Genomic DNA, 14,255 nt, shown 5'->3' with positions numbered 1-14,255 from the left:
TATCTCAAGAATTGGCATAGGTACAAAGTATATGTAATTTTCCGCTGCTCCAGATGTGAAGCATAAAACCAGATGTGACAGAGAAAATATGTCAATTGCAGGGTAAGTTTTCAATTTTTTAAACAGTTATATAAAATTCAGACCTTTTTTTAAGAAAGTCGAAATGTGATTCTACCCTCCTGAATCCCCCCCCCCCCCCCTATATTACCCATTTTTGTTTTGGATTTCTATTCAGTCTTCTTCGAGATATTCTTTCCGTCTTGGATTCTGGTGTGTCCAAAACATGAAGAAAGTGTCACTAAACGGACTTAGAAACAGAAATTTTACGAAATCACCCTACAGACTGATGCTTAACATGCAAAAAAATTTAAACATTTATTGACATTTAGCTACAAACGAAGAAATCGCCGTCAAAATTGCATTTGAGCTCCATATATGTTGAGGAGATCCATATGCGCAAAATATAATAAAAAAAAAATAGCAACATAATTACGGATCACTTGCATAAAGCTATTTATAATCTATTCTTTTGTGTATCATTCCGTTATAAAACAATTATCCGAAATAGACACATTTTCACGGACGAGCTTGAATTACACAATATCCATATAGAAAGAGTTAAAAGACATTCTGCATACGAAAGGCAATGAGAACTGTGCTCCTTGGCTTAACGATGTGACATTCCATACTTACACATTGACAAAGCTAGGATGTCATTTTATGATTGTATGATTATGATTGTTTGAATCACTTTGAATTAATAGGTAATAGGTCATCAAAATATGACTGATGGGATTAAAATGGTAAAGAAAACGTCATTTTTCAAAATTACAAGAAGGAAATCAAAATTGTAAATTCAGACGCTCTGAACTACGCTTGCACAAATGTGTCATTTCTATTTCAAGTTACAATGTCAATGTAGTTTTAATCCTACATTTATGGCTATTAAATTTTGATGTTTTGCTTATCCCTTATCAAAAGTGTGCCAATTCAACTACTTATCACATTCATTATGACATATGGAGATTGTTCATACAATCGTAGTTCTAGCCTCCATGTAGATGCCATGATGAGTGCAATGGTGAAGTTCGACAAGTATTTAATTATATTTGTTCTCGTCAGTGCGGTAAGTAAATTTAACTTGTATTTTATATATGTAGACTAATGAAGCTGTTATAATGTTGTTTTTTAAGTACTTTTAATAAAATGTTACGTTTTCTTGATTTCATATGTAAACGTTTATTTTATTTAAATTAATCAAATGCAGACATATGGAAATTATCTATTAGCCATGCGGCTGACTAAATGCGGCTGACCGACACTTTTATTATAATTTGGTCAAGGCAGGTGACGTTTGCGTCATATCTATACCAAGAAGATTATAATCTTCATTTTTATCAAGATATTTATTTGAAAGTTATTTATCGGATGTAAGAGTGCCGCAATTATCTGGATTGGATTTGACTGTTTATCAATGATGACACTTTAAATTACGTGATTCAGCTGTTGAAAATCATTGGTTGATTTAATAATTTCTTGTTTGTAGATTGTATTTCTATCTTTTAATTATTGAACGCATATTTATAATGATGATGACAATATAATGATTATAATATAATACATAAGGTAAAATTATTGGTCAGACAGCAAACATGAGAACGTTTCTTAATGGGGCGAGGTGTCGCAGTTTTCTGATGTGCATTATGATAACTGTTATTATAATCGGTTAATTATTGATGTTGTAAATATGAATCATGAAACTGTATAAAAACTGAAAATTGAACTTGATGCGTAAGTGTTGTGGCATCAACTTAAAGATGAATAATTGGAAACTGAATTTAATAATGATTACAAGTAAAAAAGGAACATTATATAATAGAAAAATATGTCACATCCGACCCCAGGGCACAGAAATATTTTTAAATTATTAGAGAAGGAAGCTTACCAACCCCACCTGTACCACTATGAACTAAATCAGCGATCGGCATTATCAACCTTAAAGCTTATGACTTAGATATCACTGAAATGCATACCAACCTTCTTTCGCCTGAATAATCAGATAACTTTAGTCTTTTCTTTGGCTAATAAGATTGACATCAAGAAATAACTAAAAAATAATGATGACAAAAACAATAAAATCACTAAACTTGTTTGATTTAAACCGAAATAGAAACATTCTCTGAGTTTAATAAATATATATTTTAGGGCGAACACTTTATGGTCTAATAAGATAGATATCCATATTTTCATTGCCATAAAAAGGTTCTGTCAGTTGAAAAGGCTTCAATAGGAGGTACTACAGCATTTGCTCTTGCTCTACTTAGTGCGAACAATGCAATAGTCGACTCTTAAGTACATTTTTCTACTTACATTGCGTAAAATTTATCAAATGTATTACGTTTTAATTCTCTCCTGTCGGTACATAAAATCTTAGTCAACGTCAGAATTTAATGGAATTTTTTTTTCTTAATTGATATTACATTTTCTTAGAAAAAAAGATATACAGATAAAAGTGTTCTTTTTGCAGGTAACTTTATTTGGTTCTGGCTTTAGCTATCAAGTTTGCAAAGAAAATGTATGTAAGTATTGATTAGATAATTGTAACATGTATTCACAACAAAATGATCTGTAGGTAATAAATAATACATTAAATAGTACATTTGTTATCAGTTTTAAAACTTAAGTTATGATTTAGTTATAGGTTAACATCTTCAAGTATAACGATGATAAAATGTCATATGATACAAGAGAGCACGAATTTCTATTTTCAGTCATGTATATCTTAGATAAGAATAATATAGAGCTAAGGCCATGTTACAATTTTCAAAATTTCAGTAACCCATGTTTTGAGGAAACTAAAAAAAATTGCATTAATTTCAAAATGAATCAAATATACATTGTTAGTAAGAGAGACATATTTCTTAGAGTCTTTTTATTTACGGATCAGATTTTAAATTTAAATTTCGGATAAAAATAGATACATATTGTTATCATTTATGATATATTGAATAAATGTTGCACTATGTTTATTAGTCAATGTTACAAATATTTAACAAAGAACACTCTTTTAGTTGAGATTGAATTAAGATAGAGATGTAAAGATTATACTCTTTATACGTTGTATTTATCAACGATTGTGATTGTTTTATTTTAAGCATCAAAAGGTCGGCATTTCATAGTGACGGTTCCGCCATTTGAGACTGTCACAGTGTTTAACCTTTCAATAAGTATTTCCAGCTCAAGTTATGGTTATGCTGTAGTCAGACTAATAAATGGATCCCAATCATTACAGATAGGAAATTACACTCTGTTACCAGGTTTTTGAAAGTTTTGGTTGTCATTTAATTAAGAAAATTGGTAATCTCTAAGTAGCGGTATATTATGATAACAAAATAGAAAATACGGATGTAATTTTATAAGGCTTTAATGTTATCAATATTATATTCAAAGATGTTTTATAATTTTCACGACGACTAGAAAAGGTTATTACACTTAACATAATGTTTTACTTCGTTTCATCAAGTGTCAACCAAAATACTTGTATACGTAAATTTTGAAAATTACGACCCTCTTCCTTCTCAAAAACGGATAATAATTCTCATACATACAATTTTGGGGGCCAATATAAGGAAATCTTAAATATGTCATTGTTGTTTAATAAAGTTACCATCAACCGATGGATAAGTTACACATTTACAAGCAAATGAATAATCAATGTTGAAAGTTAATTTCTTGTTTTAACAGGAGAAGCGGATTTTCATTACATGCAAGGACGCCAAATACGTCAGTATGATGTCGGTAAACAAACTAGATGTTTAGAGATACGTTCTTCTGTTGATATATCTGTACATATAACTGGTTATGTTCCCAGTGTGGCAGCATCGTTTCTCGCCTTTCCAGTTGATGTGTTGTCTAATGAGTATTCAATACCATCATACGGTTATGGGTATACACATATTAGAACAGAATATATCTTTTAAAATCAATTTTTCTAAAGTGTAGAGCAATAACTTTTACTTTAAAAAATTGGTAAAGATTAGGGGTACATATTAAATTTAGTTTGAATTTGTGATTTGCATAGCTTTTCAAAGATCTTATATATTTTAGAATCAAAATCCGTTTAAAAATAATAATAATTAAACTGCTGTGTAATAATTTTGAAAAACAATCCAGATGATTAGGCAGACAATTGCAAACAGTTAAGAACCAATATATTCCCAACAGTGATTTTATCGCTAAATAAAATCACTGCCTGGAGTTCGGATGCGAAGAATTATAAAATGCTGCGCATCCGAACGACAAACTGTGAATTTTATAAAGCGATACAATCACTGCTGGGGATATATTTTTCAGCCCGTCACATGTTAATGTCTAACAGTGATTTTGTGCATGTTTACACACATTTCAACAGGAAAATATACGGGTCGTGTTAGAATGTGATAAACTCACCACATCTAAACTCGTTTAAACAAATGGCATTTAATGATATATAGATTTCAATGTTTAATTTCAGATATGGCTACAATTATGTTCAGATCACGAGCCCTTATAACAGTTCGTTTATCGTTGTGAATAACTATACTTCACCTCAATCGAGTTTGAATGCAACCATATCAAGATTTGAGAGTTACACTTTGAGATCAATCAAGGATCCTAAACAAGCATATGTAGTGAGCAGTAGCCCTATAAATGTTGTTGTCGGAAATAGGTGCACATATGTTCCAAAGAACAATACTTATAATTGCGATATACTGTTTGACTCACCAATACCTGTGAAGTACTGGGGAACGGCATTTGTTGTCCCTCCGCTAATACCTAAATCGGGTTACTCTATCCGCCTTTACTCCAAGACTTACAACAACACGGGTGCAAACGTTCAATATCTATACAACAATACTTCTAGGACATTACATATAAAAGATATGGATGAGCTGTTGATGGGAACAGAACCTACTGTGATCTTATCAGACAAACCGATTAACGTCGTACAATATGGTTTCACAGAAAGAGGTGATGCTGGCGATGCATTCATGAATTCTGTACCGGCAATTAACCATTTCAGCAATGATTATGTGTTTGGCACACCATTTGCAGATAGAGGGTTCACCTATAGATTGACTATTACAATAGGACAGGGACATTATGGTGGTCTTCTGTTAAATAACAGGAACATCACAGATTATCTATTAGAAGGAAAATGGTCACCGGGATCACTATTCAACAATTTTGAGTAAATATCTACTTAAACAATATATCGTTATATGTTTAAAATTACAATATGTGTTATACAGTGAAATTATGTTATGTGCTTTGCAGTAAAATTACTTTATGTATTTTACAGTAAATTTTGTGTTTTACATTAAAAATGCGATATGTGGTTTACAGTAAAATTATGTTATGTGTTTTATAGTATAATAACGTTATGTGTTTTATAGAATAATAATAATAATAATAACAATAATAATAATAATGATGAAAATGATAATAATTATGATTAAGACTTTATTAAACGAGAGAAAACATTAAGTATGTTATGTGTTTTACAGTATAATTACGTTAAAGATCAAACCAGGTTCCCATGTTCTCAAACACAAATCTACAAACGTCAAATTTGGAGCATTGTTATACGGTCTGAAACAACATTTTGGATTTGGACACAACTTGGGGTTTACATTCTCAATTCCAAAAAGTAAGTATTATGGCAGAATTTGAGAAACAGAAAGCATGTATTGGTATTGACAATTTATATATATATATGTGTGTGTGTGTGTGTGTGTGAGTGTGTGTGTGCGCGCGCGTGCGTGCGTGTGCGCGCGTGTGTTGGTGGGTGTGTGGGTGTGTATGGGTGTGTGTTACGGTTTGTTAAAACGTGATATGATTATGTTATTACTTTTCGAAAAGGGAAGTTAACGACGCCATGATTATTTTATTACGCAATTATGTTACAACTTGCAGACAATCGACTGTTGCCGGTAAATATCGTCATGCCACCGTCTCCTTTGGACAATTTTCATTATACATTTTTAAGTACATTTTTAACGAATATGGAGTGTTTTCGACTATGCCGACATTTATATGCATATGTTTTACTAACAAAATTGATTGATTGATTGATTGATTTATCGATTGATTGATTGATTAATTAATTAATTAGTTGCTTGATTGATTGATTAGTTGATTGATTGATTGATTAGTTGCTTGCTTGCTTGCTTGATTGATTGATTGATTGATTTGGAAGCATCAAATGTAAGTCCGTTGCTTCAATTTAAGTACATAACGCGCTTCATATTTTCTGTTAAGATGTTACATGTTACAACGGTGGTTCATGCTTGAATGGCGGAAGCTGTGTATGTCTTTACGGATACACGGGACAATTTTGTGAACGCAGTAAGTTAGTTTTTCATGTTCTCTCTTACATATAATATTAAATAAAGGAAACATTTATGGAGACAGGAGTTTCTTACTATTTTCATTCAAAACACTTGAAAAACGATGACTGTTATAAAGAATGTACATGTATGTTACATGTTTTAACTGATAGTCGAAATCGTGCATACATTTTCCACTAACATCAACACGTCTTGACCCTTAATAAGATTTGAGTTCAAAATTCCCTTTTAAAGATATCTTACACCTATTGAAATACTTTCAAGATATTTTGTAAAAATTAAGAAAGGTTAAATAGGTACTAAAATGATGTAAAACTAAATATTTACCACTTATATCCGACTAGGCCTAGATGTTTGTGCAAGTCGACCATGTCTACACGGTGGAATATGTAGAGCGAACAATGATTATTTCAGCTGCTCTTGTAACTCTGGCTGGACCGGTCAATACTGTGAATCAGGTAAATTTTATAATTATTTCTATCATTTTTATATTTTTTTAATTTTAATATGTCATTTTGTGCTTTTTTCCATTTTATCAAATCTAATACTATTTGAAAAATGGCGTAACTGAATATTTTTCTCCTAATTTGAAATTGATTTATTATTTATATAAGGTTACGGTTGTGAAGTGGTTTCCGAGTCTGCCTTTCAATCCCAAGAACCATGAATTTGGGTTATATTTTGATCCTCAATTAATATTTGACACTAATTTTGGCATTTGTAGAAAGCGGTATTAGATAGATATATATTAATCATGAAATATTGTCTTACATTTCATTTTTACAGCTTTAGTTGCTCCTACAAATCATGAATTGACCTGTTTTGACTGTGACTACACAACATCACCCTCTTACTGTGATAGTATACAAACATGTGCATCTAACCAGGTATCGTGTTAACTGTTTTTCTCTAAGGGCACGTACAAATATCCTTTAACTGAAAACAGTGTTTTGCTTAGTCTAAATGCCTTTGTCAAAAGTTGAAAGATTTTTAAAGTTAGTTAACCGCATGCTTAATGTAAATAAAACGTAATAATGTGTTTAAAGTGCGAAAATGTGAGAAGAGTAGCATATTAAGAAAAAATGTAATGAATATTTCATGGAATTTAAACTTTATTGTTCCTTTTCAGAAATGTTTTCTGAAGAAAACAACTGACACACACGGACACGTACACTTCACGTCCGGATGTACAGATGAACAAGTACGATTTACTGAGAGTATATTTGATCTGATATTCAACATTTAACATACAGCATCAAATTTTTGATGATAAGCTATATAAATTTAAGTAAATTTTGTTATAACTAAAGAAAAAATGTTAAAATATAGGGTGTTATTAACAAGGTCAGTAACTTATTATAAGACATCAAAATTCAAAAGCGATTGTTATATAGAAAAGGTTTATGCACCCAAAGAAATCTTTGGCTGGAGCTTTGTTAGATAAGGTCTCAGTACTGATAAGGCCTTGAAGTAGTAATCAAGGTTAGTGTGTAACTAAAGTACGAATTTCAACTAACACTACGTCTTTTGATATATCAAAGTGTGGGTGTAAATTACAGGTGTGCAGTAACTATGATCACATACATTCCCATACATCTAATGACGTCTGTTTACAATGTTGTAATGACAGTTTCTGTAATTCTCGTGGATGTGGTGATACAGGTGAGCTTCATAAAATATATAACATATAGAAACTCAGGCGCTATAAATATGAACAGTAAAATTAAGCTTGGATCACAAAATTGTCAAAGCTCAAAACCATATTCTTGTATAAAAATACCTAATAATTCAAGGTTGATCCTAAACTTGTAAAAGGCATATCAGTTGAAATTCTCTAAAATTGCATTTTACCATGTTCAGTAATATATGTTTAAACTATCATTGCATAAATATATATAAAATGGATCAACATTGCCTCGCTCCAAACTTCATCACATTACAAAAGTATTCGAATGTTGTTAAATAAACAGTTTGCAGAGAGCCCACATTGTCCAATCTTTTAATGTGTTCTTTCTTTAAAATAATCGTCAATCTTTTAAACATATATTAAGATGAATTTGAAAATATTTACTATAAAACCCAGGAAGGTTTTCCCAGCCTTGCTTAGGTTATAATTTTTGCTAAAGCATGAGGCGGGGAGTTGGTTTCATTATTGAACTTCAGTCCCCCGGGACTTCATTTCATTATTGTCGGGTGTGCTATTATCCATGCTTCTCGTCCTTCTATTTTTATACGAAATGATTTAAGGATAATTTTTCTACCACATCGATTAACGAAATATTGAATAATTTCGCATACTTCAATAAAATAAATGTATTAGGCTTAAAAAAGTTCATTTGATTTCTTGACGATGTTTTTCACGTTCTTAATTTTGACCAAACAAATAGCATAAATCTTGATATGTGCTGTATAAATAATTACATTATGTTAACCTTAAACAGAAATCTTCTTAAAGTGTGGAGAGTCTAGACTCTTTAAATAACAATAGCTTTTCTTTATTAGTAAAATTCCTTGATATTACACATGTACAGTTAGTCAAGTCCATAAAAACTTCAGCGACTAAAATGATAAGTAAATTGAAGCTATGAAACAAGCGTTGTGTATAAAAAACACATGTATGACAGAACACATTTATGACAGAACACCTATATGACAGGACATATATATGATATTTTGAGTTTTCTTGCAGGTTTTCCACCAAAAGAAACACGCGGTCCAATTTGTCTTGATTGTAGTTTTGCAAGTAATCCACAAGCCTGCGATAAGGTCACAATATGTGCGGGCGATGAGGTATATGCTGAATATATTAGAAGCCAAAAATCATTTTGTAACTACAATGTACATGACTTCTCTTGCTATAGAATTGAACATGTTGAATTACATAGATATTTCGAAAGTGATTGATTTAAGGTAAACATCAGTAGTGACAGGATTTAAACTGTAAAGATATTACTCTAAATGGAGAAATATTCAGCAGATATGTCTATACATTAATTTCTTTGGATATAAGCATGTGAATAATTGCTCATTTAGTTATTTTATAATTTGTAGTTCTGCCATATCGAAGAACTACCATGGGGTGCAAACTCAATATATCATCTAGGATGCAGACCAAAAAATGTAAGTATAGAAATTATTGTTGCAAGATCTTTCAGTGAAGAAGCCAGGTTGTGAAATATTGAAATGGTTTATTGAATGCCATGTCATCATCGCTCGTGGAACATTTTTTTAAAGATTGAACTCGGTCGATTTTTCTTGAAATGCTAAGTCGTTGTCTATCATTAAACATTAAATGTTTGAATATTTTAGGAATGTGCATTGTGGACCGGTCAGGGTGCGGATCAATCTGACATATTGGAGTTTGGCGTGGATAGACAGAATTGTGTTGATGGTAAAGATTGTCATGGAAACGAAAGAGCACGTAAACTGAGGTCAACTCCGATTTGCAAAACGTGTTGTACTGGAGATTTCTGTAACCGGAATTGTACAGTGCACAACGGCAACCAACAAATCATTGTCGGATAATATCGAAATCAGTGTAGCAAGTGTTTGAAAATAAAACTTGTGTCTTCAAATGCGTACGTTTAGAGTTATGTATAATGATTGATTTTGAAATACGAATTAGCTGTTAAAGTCACAGTAGCATTTGCAAAGTTAATGTAAACTACTTATTTAAAAACGAAATATCACAAAACGAAATTAATGTCTTCAATATTAATTAAGAATAGAAATACCTGATGCCACAAGTAGCTTTCGTCATTTAGACTGAGTATACATTTTAAAAGACATTTAAAGAAAAATAATCAAAAAAATATTTCAGGATTTTTAATAGCAACTTTAAAGCCGAAAAATGTGGCTAAACTGAACGCCAAATTTTACAAATCAAAGCACAGAAGGCGCTGAATTTGTTTGGGTCTCAGAATGTCAGAAAGGTGAAGGTTGTGAGATTATAAAACATTTTGTTTTTGTATAGTGCCACCAATGCTTTCCAGCGTTTTAATTGTAGTAGATTGGCTATAAGACTTATTGCAACACTGATATTCGATCCAATGTTTATTTGACTTAAACAATTTGAAAAAAAAATGAGTTGCCTTAACTAGGATTTGAACTCCAGACCTCTCGCTTCCTAATCGAGCGCGCAAACCCCTCGGCCACGGTGGATTTACATCTTAACGGCCTGAAGAAAGCCATATTATTCTAGTTATGGTTTGTAACGACGCTAACTGTTGTTTAACATTTGTGTAAATAATCATGGCGCTTACTATAAGCATGTATATCTATAAAGAATAAAACAATATTAGAAATATTTGACCATTCGGGAATTATTTTGCTTGAAAATTAATCCGCCTGTCATGTGACCATATTTACGCAGTGATCTCCCCTAAATTTTTCGGCCTAAGTGTTACATATAAAGGGAAGTAACCGCTTCAAAAAAGCGGACTACTTTCGGCACTTGCAATTAACAGCATAAGAGTCTGAAATTTCGCTACCATTATTTGTTTGGTCTGACGACCCAAACAAATAAAAACGACAATTTTCTTTCCATTTTTCAAACATTTTTCGGCGTAAAACGATATATTTTATATGAGCTTAAAGGTAAAATGATTTCTGTCGAATACTGTAGGATTTAAGATACTTTGTACGCTTATGCCGTTGTGATACCCGTAACAGTTGCCAATGATACGCAATGACGTCATGTTCAAAAACAGGACTTAATGGTCACTTTTGACGTCATGTGTACAAAATTTTGCTGAAACTATTGAAACAAAATCAACAGAATCTAATCTGAAACATGGTCAACCTTTTACATGCCAATTTTCAAAACACTTCACGAAAGTTGGCAGTGTCGCGTTCTGCCTTAATAAGATTTTGCAGTATTCATATTCTGAAATAGCAAATCAATGTAAATGCATAATGACAATCCCGGGCAATTCATTGTGGAGGCATAATTACAATCCTAGGCAAATCAATGTGGAGGCATAATTACAATCCCGGGCAAGTCAATGTGGAGGCATAATTACAATCCCGGGCAAGTCAATGTGGAGGCATAATTCCACCCCGGACAAGTCAATGTGAACGGATACATAAATCTTAGGCAAATCAATGTGAAGGCATAGTTACTATCTTAGGCAAGTCAATGTAGAGGCATTATTACAATCCCGGGCAAGTCAATGTGAACGGATACATAAACCTCGGGCAAGTCAATGTGAAGGCATAGTTACTATCCCGGGCAAGTCAATGTAGAGGCATTATTACAATCCCGAACAAGTCAATGTAAAAGGATACACAAACCTCGGGCAAGTCAATGTGGAGGCATAATTACAATCCCAACCAAGTCAATGTGGAGGCATAATTACAATCCCAGGCAAGTCAATGTGAACGGATACATAAACCTCGGGCATGTCAATGTGGAGGCATAATTACAATCACGGGCAAGTCAATGTGAACGGATACATAAACCTCGGGCAAGTCAATGTGAAGGCATAGTTATCATCCCAGGCAAGTCAATGTGAAGGTACAACATTAGTCACAGGTGACAGACTATCAATGACAGATTAAACAACTTGATAAAAAGTATCTCATATTCTGGGCATGTCAAGGTGAAGACATAATTATAACCCCGGGAAAGTCAAGGTGGAGGCAAAATAACAATACCGTTAAGTGTCTGTGACAGCAATAACCATTCCGGAAAATTAATATGATAGAATAATTTAATCCCGGACAAGTCAATGTAAAGACTTAATTCAAAAGTGCGGACAGTCACTATGAAAGCATAACTACAATCCTGGGCATGTCAGTGTGAAGGCATAATTAAAATTACGGGCAAGTCAGTGTCAAGGCATAAAGAAATCCTGGGCAAGTCAATGTAAAGCCATAATCAAACTACCGGGCAAGTCAGTGTGAAGGAAATACTACAGTCCTGGGCAAGTCAGTATAAAGGCAGAATTAAAATTACGGGCAAGTCAATGTGAAGGCATAATCAAACTTCCGGGCAAGCCCGTGTAAAGGCATAAAGAAATCCCGGAGAAGTCAATGTGACGGCATAATCAAACTTCCGGGCAAAACAGTGTGAAGGCTTAACTACAATCCTGGAGATGTCAATGTGAAGGCATAATCAAACTTCCGGGCAAGACAGTGTGAAGGCATAACTACAATCCTGGAGAAGTCAATGTGAAGACATAATCAAACTTCCGGGCAAGTCAGTGTGAAAGTATAACTACAATCCTGGAGAAGTCAATGTGACGGCATAATTATAATTACGGTCAAGTTACTGTGTGAAGGCATAACTACAATCTTTGGCAAGTCAGTGTTAATGCATAATTAAAATTGCGGGCAAGTCAATGTGAAGGCAAAATAAAATCCTGGGCAAGTCAATTTGAAGGCATAGTAACTATCCTGGGCAATGCAGTGTGCATGTATAATTAAAATCCGTAATAACAATCCTGGAAAAGTCAAAGTGAAGGCATTATTACAATCATGGGCACGTCTGTGTGAAAGCAAATATATGTAAAGGCAGTCTTCTAGGTGTTCATTCTTTTATTGTCGCGAGACCTATAGAAACGTACAACCTACAACCAAAATACAAGGGAAATACAATTAACTGATTGACAAAATAATACTAATACACAATTCCTTAAATTCGCCAATTGAAAGGGATACGATATTACAAATATGTTAATGAAATAGATAAATTCTTACCAGGATCATCATACAAGTATGTCGGAATCATAATTTTGCTGTAAAAGTTAAATTTTGTGGCAGTGCTAATTGCCACTTCTCACTTGTCGGAAGGCATTAAATACGTCTTTAATTTTTGGTAGCTGATTTCAAGTCGCACATGTCATCCGAAGTTATATTTGCAATTATGAAAAATGCTGTGCACGTCATTTCTGATGGTAAATTTTCACAATGCTTATTCCAAAATTCAGGAAAAAAAAGTGATCCCTCAGAACCATTAATCACAACAAAATAACATAAGAATTGCAGACTCGGTTTGATTGAGTCTGTACATGAGGGATAATGAAACCAAACCACCACGTATCTATGCCAGAAGTGTCTATATCGGAGGATTGTGTAAAGAAACTTTTAAAAGGTCTACATCCAAATAAAGCTTCTGGTCCTGATCAAAGACTTACCTCGGCTACTAAAAGAGCTCCATCAAGAGGTTACTCCCATATACTGACCCACATCTCAGATCTCACTAAAAACAGGTATTGTCCCAGAAGACTGGAAGCATGCTATGATTGCCCCAGTTTACAAAAAAGCCAAAAATGCAAACCCAGCAATTATAGACATCTCTCCCCACATGTATAGCGTCCATCTATATATATAGCACATCTTAGTGTCCAATATTATGTCCTTTTTATGATAAGCACAACATTCTTAGCCCCTATCAACATGACAGGTAAAAACGTAGTTGTGAGACCCAGCTAGTAAGCTTCTCCCAGGAAATTCATGACAATCTTGAAAGTGGCCAAAAACTTGATGTCATAGTCATCGATTTCAGTAAAGTATTTGATAAGGTGGACCATCACAAACTTGTGAGTTAATTGGAAAGATTGGGCATAAGTCACGAGATTACAAATTGGGTCTATCCTTTAGGTCTCGCTCCCAGCAAGTAGTACTTGAAGGTAAAAAGTCAAGAATTCTACCAATCCTCTCAGGTGTCCCCAAGGTATTGTATTAGGTCTTCCTACATAAATGACCTTCCTGATAGTGTCAAATGTAAGGTTAGACTTTCAGAATAACAAGAAAAAGAAACCCTGTAAATTATCCTTATACCCTCCATAACATTCAACATAACTCAACGCAAGAAGCAAAATACTATTAGTCAAGACCTTTCATGACCCAAACATATAAACAGTA

General features: G+C 33.1%; 1 protein-coding gene across 1 annotated transcript; it reads left to right on the top strand.

The window, feature by feature from the left end:
• The first annotated feature begins 995 nt into the window (after positions 1–995).
• Positions 996–9,966, top strand: LOC132753987 (uncharacterized). Its single transcript, XM_060744568.1, has 14 exons — positions 996–1,126; positions 2,528–2,579; positions 3,156–3,317; positions 3,745–3,946; positions 4,514–5,230; positions 5,547–5,689; positions 6,301–6,387; positions 6,734–6,847; positions 7,176–7,276; positions 7,519–7,590; positions 7,949–8,051; positions 9,079–9,179; positions 9,441–9,509; positions 9,699–9,966. The coding sequence occupies exons 1-14, from the start codon at positions 1,013–1,015 to the stop codon at positions 9,912–9,914; spliced, it is 2,253 nt and encodes a 750-aa protein (XP_060600551.1). The 5' UTR covers positions 996–1,012; the 3' UTR covers positions 9,915–9,966.
• Positions 9,967–14,255: the final 4,289 nt, after the last annotated feature.

The sequence above is a fragment of the Ruditapes philippinarum genome, unplaced genomic scaffold, assembly GCF_026571515.1.
Source record: "Ruditapes philippinarum isolate M1 unplaced genomic scaffold, ASM2657151v2 ctg4269_1_1_1_1, whole genome shotgun sequence".
Taxonomy (NCBI): Eukaryota; Metazoa; Mollusca; class Bivalvia; order Venerida; family Veneridae; genus Ruditapes; species Ruditapes philippinarum.
The sequence above is the reverse complement of the archived record's forward strand: the minus strand, read 5'-3'. Positions and strand labels throughout refer to the sequence as shown.